The sequence below is a fragment of the Etheostoma cragini genome, chromosome 23 (genome assembly GCF_013103735.1).
Source record: "Etheostoma cragini isolate CJK2018 chromosome 23, CSU_Ecrag_1.0, whole genome shotgun sequence".
Classification (NCBI taxonomy): Eukaryota; Metazoa; Chordata; class Actinopteri; order Perciformes; family Percidae; genus Etheostoma; species Etheostoma cragini.
The window spans coordinates 152,352-159,710 of NC_048429.1; the positions used below are offsets into that span (position 1 = coordinate 152,352).

Consider the following 7,359-nt stretch of genomic DNA (forward strand, 5'->3'; position numbering starts at 1 on the left):
AACAGTGGAAAGATGAACCAAGACGGCTTTTGGTAGTTTTATTTAGTTTCTGTCCACTTTGAATGAAGTGTGTTTCACAGTGATAAAAGTAGTGATTATTTACATGGAGTCTGGTGGGTTGGTGACATCAATCCACCATGAAGATAATCGGTAGTGTAACTGTAATTGAAGGATGAAGCTGAACTCTGTGTCCACAAACAGAAACACTAACGAAGTTTCATACCACAGACTGACCAACCGAGTCCTCTTCGTCATCACATGACCTGTAAGCACTACGCTAACTTTAGCTCTGAACACAAACATTCCTCCTGAGACTGGGACTGAATTGGGAGGGAACTTCCTGTCTGCACAGCCAGCTTTATTCTGCAGCAACAATTCCAATGTCCTGCTTTCTGGTTTTATTGTCCTGTTCAGGAGAAGTAATAAAGAGAAGTGTTTTTTCAGCCTGTTCTTCTGAAGCATCTGTTTCTATATCTGTGTGAGTGTAAAGATCCCAGCATGCAGGAGGGCAGTAAATAACTGTCTGTTTTGAATGAACAGTCAGCTGTGAGACATCAGAGAGTGAAGCAGTTTCACAGCTGTAAAAACACATTTGGCTTCTGTCCCTCACTGAGACACACTGGCCATCACCAAACCCACCAGACTCCATGTAAATAATCACTACTTTTAGCGTGTATAGAGCAGGATATCTCCACCAGACTCCATGTAAATAATCACTACTTTTAGCATGTATAGAGCAGCATATCTCCACCAGACTCCATGTAAATAATCACTACTTTTAGCGTGTATAGAGCAGCATATCTCCACCAGACTCCATGTAAATAATCACTACTTTTAGTGTGTATTGAGCAGCATATCTCAACCAGACTCCATGTAAATAATCACTACTTTTAGTGTGTATAGAGCAGCATATCTCAACCGGACTCCATGTAAATAATCACTACTTTTAGTGTGTATAGAGCAGCATATCTCAACCGGACTCCATGTAAATAATCACTACTTTTAGCGTGTTTAGAGCAGCATATCTCCACCAGACTCCATGTAAATAATCACTACTTTTAGTGTGTATAGAGCAGCATATCTCCACCAGACTCCATGTAAATAATCACTACTTTTAGCGTGTATAGAGCAGCATATCTCCACCAGACTCCATGTTAATAATCACTACTTTTAGTGTGTATAGAGCAGCATATCTCCACCAGACTCCATGTAAATAATCACTACTTTTAGTGTGTATAGAGCAGCATATCTCCACCAGACTCCATGTAAATAATCACTACTTTTAGTGTGTATAGAGCAGCATATCTCCACATGTAAATGGGTGAATTAAGAGTTTATTCCAACCAGACCAGAGTGGTTATTGGTGGAACAGTGGAAAGATAAATGTTCTGATAAACATACGGCAACAATGAGGCAGAGGGAGACACAAACACACACACACACACACAGAGATAAAACCACACCTGTGTGAGAGACACACAGACACACACACACCTGTGTGTCCCTCTCCAGGACAGAGATGAGCCTCCTGGTCTCCCGCATCAGGACTTCCTCGGACTCTCTGCCGCGGAGGTCGGAGGGGGGGTGTTTCCGGTCCCGGTCCACCACCAGGGTCTGGTAGTAGAGACACAGGGCCACCCCGAGCAGCAGCAGCATGGGGGGGGCGGAGCAGCACCGGCGGCGGAGCAGCAGCGGGGGGGGCCCGGGGAAGCACCGGCGGAGCAGCATCCCGCCGGCTGCAGCCCGGAGGCTCCGCACGGGAGGAAGATCCTTCACGTCCTCTTCCTCATCTCCGCACCGACGGCTGCTGGCTGTAGTCCGCACATGGGGGGGGGGCGCTCTGATTAATTATAGTCAGGCCGGGTTCACTAGTGGATCCATAAGAGTCTGAAAAATTTTTAAACCATGTTTTACTTCCAAACCACTTTCATCAAGAACCAGTCTCATTTTGAAAGGCACTGATTCTGTAGGGGGCCGCGGGCTTGTCAAAGAGTGTTTTATTCAAATAAAAAGGCTTCTGATGCATTGAAGTAAAGCCGAACTCACCAGTAGGTCCGTAAGAGTCTGAAACCGGACTCACTCATGGTTGAAGTCCGAACAACTTTCATCAAGAACGGTTCTACTTTAAAAACGTCCTGATACTTGAGGCGGACGTGGCTGTAACAGACGGCAGGACTGTAACATTAGAGATTTATTAGAATAAAAAGCCTTCTGAAGAATTGTTTTTCTGCTGAATTCACTAGTGGATCCTGATCCTTGAGTTAAAGCATTAACTCGGGTTTTAAGTCCAAAGAACGAATCAAATTCATTAACTCAGTCATCTCTGGTGCGGACGCTGCGTGCGCATCTCCTCACTGACGGCGGGACTGTTGGAGTTTTATTTGAAGAAAAACTCTTCTAATCGATTATATTCATATCTATCTTATTCATATCTAATTTAATTATGGACCATTAAGTGTTAACTCATGTTTTAACTCCGACAAAATTGGATTTAAAACGGGTTTCAAACAGACTAATTCCTGGTGCAGAGTCTATTTATGAAACGTCTGAAAAAAGTGTTTACTCATGTTTTTAAGTCCAAAACACTTTGAAAACAGTTGAGACTCAATAACAGACTAATCCCTGATGCAGATTCTATTGATGCCGAATTCCCTGTTGGATCCGGATAAATCTGAAAACAGTGTTAACTCGTGATTTAAGTCTAAAAACCTGGATCGAGAACGGATGGAAGTTAGAACTCTACTTGTTGAGGCGGACGCTGGTTCCGGAGCGGACGGAGCCAGAAGGGAGCATAAGGGCAGCCGACGCGCATCTCACTCAGACCGGATGATGGCTCTCGTTATCCTGCTGCTTGGTCCCGGGGATCCATCCCAGAATAATCAGTCCAGTCCGCTACAGCCTCAAAGTCAAACTGGTGCCATCACGGCGCCGGTTCCGTGAACACCGACCCGGTAACGGAGCTGCAGCTCCGCTCAGAGGCGAGGTCTGAAAGGGTTAAAACGGATGAAAAGTGAATGAGGTTTGGTGTCGTCGGAGAAGTTAGAAAACCAAGAAGAAGAAGTCCGATTCCCAGTCCTCCAATTCTTCTTCTGCTGTTCTATGAGGATCAGGAGTTGTTCTTCTTCTTCAGAGAAACTGAGCAGCTCTGTAGGAGGTCAGCACCTCCTCCCCCTGAAGAGGAGTTATTCCTGGAACACACACACACAGAGAAACACACACACACACATATTGACAGAAACACACACACACAGAGAAACACACAAACACACACACAGAGAAACACACACACACACATATTGACAGAAACAGAGGCAGAAACACACACACTCAGAGAGACACACACACACATAGAGAAACACACACACATTGACAGACACAGAAACAGAAACACACACACACACACACAGAAACACATACACACATAGAGAAACACACACAGAGAAACACACACACACACACACACACAAACACACACACACACACACACACACAACTTCTTTTAGACGTAACAAGTTGTCGTAGGAAACGGATTAACTTTATTTAAAAGATAAAACACAAATAAAATCTGAAGAAGAAGAAAGTTAAGAACAGAAACAGAGAAGAAGAATGATGATGTCACTAAACTCTTCTTCAGTTAAAGGAAAACAAAATATTCTTTTTTAATAAAAATTTAAAGCTGGTATTTCAAAATAAAAGATGAAGATACACATTGATATTCTCATATACAAACATGTATACACATATGTACTACACCTGTGGTGTACTACACCTGTAGTAGTGTACTACAACCGTAGTGTACTACACCTGTAGTGTACCCGTAGTGTACTTCACTTGTAGTGTACCTGTAGTGTACTACACCTGCAGTGTAACCGTACCCGTAGTGTACTACACCTGTAGTGTACCCGTAGTGTACTTCACCTGTAGTGTACCTGTAGTGTACTTCACCTGTAGTAGTGTACTACACCCGTAGTGTACTACACCTGTAGTGCACCCGTAGTGTACTTCACCTGTAGTGTACCCGTATTGTACTACACCTGTAGTAGTGTACTACACCCGTAGTGTACTACACCTGTAGTGTACCCGTAGTGTACTACACCTGTAGTAGTGTACTACACCCGTAGTGTACTACACCTGTAGTGTACCCGTAGTGTACTTCACCTGTAGTGTACCCGTAGTGTACTTCACCTGTAGTAGTTTAATACACCTGCAGTGTACTACACCTGCAGTGTACCCGTAGTGTACTACACCTGTAGTGTACTACACCTGTAGTGTACTGCACCTGTAGTGTACTTCACCTGTAGTGTTCCCGTAATGTATTACACCTGTAGTGTACCTGTAGTGTACTACACCTGTAGTGTACTGCACCTGTAGTGTACTTCACCTTTAGTGTTCCCGTAATGTATTACACCTGTAGTGTACCCGTAGTGTACTACACCTGTAGTGTACTGTACCCGTAGTGTACTAAATCTGTAGTGTTCCCATAATGTATTACACCTGTAGTGTACCCGTAGTTTACTACCACCTGCAGTGTACCCGTAGTGTACTACACCTGTAGTGTACTACACCTGCAGTGTACCGGTAGTGTACTACACCTGTAGTGTGCTACACCTGCAGTGTACCCGTAGTGTACTACACCTGCAGTGTACCCGTAGTGTACTACACCTGTAGTGTACCCGTAGTGTACTACACCTGTAGTGTACCTGTAGTGTACTACACCTGTAGTGTACCCGTAGTGTACTACACCTGTAGTGTACCTGTAGTCCAGGTTCTTTGATGCCTAATACCAACCTGTTAGTATTTATTCATATGAACTCACTTTAGGATTCATTTAAATAAATAAACTATTATTTTGATCTCAGGAAGAAAGGGTTGATGATGTCATCTTGGTCCAGGGCCCCCTGGCAGGACCCGGGAGGTGAACCGGCCCCTCTTCAGCTCCCAGTCCTCCAGTCCCACACACACACACACACACACACACAGAAATCCAGGTGGTCCAGCGCCCCCCGGTGGCTGCAGCCAGCTTCTGATCCGACTCCTCCGGTCCCCGTGAGGTCTGGTCCTCTGATCTGGTCTGACCCGGTACCAAAGGTTTCTCTATCACTAGTCTGGGTTTGGGTCCCGATCAGGTCCCCGATTCTGTTTTAGTCAAATTTATAACATTTGGAGAAAAAACTATTGGTGAAAGAACTTTAAAAAAGTGTAGAAGAAGAGAAAAGGTCAAAGAAAGGGAACAGATGTCCAAAAAGGGACAAATAGAAGAAAAGAAGCTTTGAATATTTGGGAAAACCCGAAAGGGACGAAAAGACGACGCTGATGAAGGTTCATTTAGATTCTTAGAGGGAAGACCTGCTCACCTGAGACCAGGTGGAGTCCCAGGTGCAACCGGCCCCGGTTCCTAAGCAACAGCTGACTACCTGACCAATAGCAACGCAGAAGTCGCCTCATGGAGGGTATTATGGGATGTGAGAATTCACGAATGAAAGGTCCAACCAGCCTGTTCCTGTCCTCGTCTCACGGTGGAGTCCACGTTAGAACCTCCAACCGGTGCGATCCAGGGCCGGGGGGGGGGGGTACACGTAGACCAGGAGGGTCAGCCTGGACGCAGAGGGTCAGGGTTCGAATCCCGGTCTCCCCTCACTGTCAATATTCACTTCAACTTCATTTATAGATTCAAATAATAACAAGAGTTATAAACACACACACACACACACACACACACACACACACACACACACACACACACACACACACACACACACACACACACACACACAGAGAGAAAGAACGACTGATCTCAGTGTTGAACATTTTGACTTTAATGTGAAATCAGAGTTTTGGACATTTTCTTTATGACAAAACAAACATGGAGAACATTTGTAGTTTCTGGGCTTATAACATAAAAAAACTACACTTATGGCCGATATTCAGTGAAAAACATGGAGTCTGAATTTAAAGCTGATGTGTGTGAACAGCCTGGTGACCTCTGACCTCTGCAGCCTATTTGTGGCGGCTGCCCCGTCTCTTCATGGCCGCTGTGCACTGAGGACAGAACCACTTCCCCTTGGGGGCCTCGGTCAGACCCACACAGCCGTAGTGGAACCACTCGATGGGACACTGGGGACACACAACACACACATTAATACACACACACGCACGCACAGACACACACACACACACGCACACACACACACACACACACACACACACACACACACACACTTAGATTAAACGTGAGACTTACATCTGTGTTGTCACACCCGACCATCTCTCCGTAAGAAACCTGAAAAAAAAGAAGAAATATTATCATCGTTAAAAAAAAAAATTGGGGCTAGTACCTGGTTACAGATGCAGTATCAAGGCTAGTACCTGGTTACAGATGCAGTATCAAGGCTAGTACCTGGTTACAGATGCAGTATCAAGGCTAGTACCTGGTTACAGATGCAGTATCGGGGCTCGTTGGGGTCGTAGGTCCAGTCCACCTGGCTGTTGGCCTCGGCCTCGGGCAGCGCTGATGCATGCTGGGAAAGTTCCTGGGCCAGGGCGGACGATGAAGAGCAGGAGGACAGAGAGGAGGAGGAGGACGATGAAGACGACTGGTGGTTGGAAGACTTGATGCTGCTTCTGGAAAACAGGACCATCGATTCAGATAAAAACTGTAAATACCATCACTACATACAACGTAGTATAAGTACAGGTAACCCCCCCAGGCTGGGTGTCTGTGTGTGTGAGAGAGAGTCTTTGTGTGTGTGTCTGTGTGTGTGTGTGTGTGTCTTACTTGGACTTGCGTCCCCGGGAGTCGGAGGCGGCGGCGGCTGTGGGGGGGGTGAGGGTCTGGGTGAGGGTGTTGGCCAGGGCGGAGGAGGTGTAGCCCGGGTTGTCCCGGGTCAGAGAGAACTCTCGGCCCAGCTGGAAGTCGTTGTTCTTGATGGCTTCGTAGCTCGCCTTCAGACTGGACGTCCTGCGTCCCTCCTTCATCTGGAGGACAGCAGGGGACACATCAGCTGTCTTCACATGTCTCACTTTCACCGAATAACCCAAAACACCAACAGACTCAGGCTGTGATAGTGACTGTGTGTGTCTGTCTGTGTGTATACATACACGTCTGTCTGTCTGTATGTCTCTGTGTTTATATATGTCTGTGTGTGTGTGTGTCTGTCTGTCTGTGTGTGTACGTCTGTCTGTATGTCTCTGTGTGTTTATAAATGTATCTGTGTGTGTGTCTGTCTGTGTGTATGTCTCTGTGTGTGTCTGTCTGTGTGTATATATGTCTGTCTGTCTGTCCCTAACCTGTGTGGTGGCCTGGTGTGTGTGTGTGTGTGTGTGTGTGTGTGTTTGTCTCTGTGTGTGTGTGTGTGTGTG

At 46.0% G+C, this 7,359-nt stretch overlaps 1 protein-coding gene across 1 annotated transcript in view; it reads right to left on the reverse strand.

The window, feature by feature from the left end:
- Positions 1-5,800: 5,800 nt before the first annotated feature.
- ing3 (inhibitor of growth family, member 3) overlaps positions 5,801-7,359 on the reverse strand; it is a 3,335-nt gene continuing 1,776 nt past the window's right edge. Inside the window, exons 4-8 of the mRNA XM_034864078.1 lie at positions 7,288-7,304; positions 6,776-6,975; positions 6,429-6,621; positions 6,242-6,280; positions 5,801-6,114 (exon numbers count right to left, since the gene is read on the reverse strand). Of these exons, the coding sequence (XP_034719969.1) occupies positions 5,998-6,114; positions 6,242-6,280; positions 6,429-6,621; positions 6,776-6,975; positions 7,288-7,304 (566 nt within the window). The 3' untranslated portion in view covers positions 5,801-5,997. The remainder of the gene's footprint in view (positions 6,115-6,241; positions 6,281-6,428; positions 6,622-6,775; positions 6,976-7,287; positions 7,305-7,359) is intronic.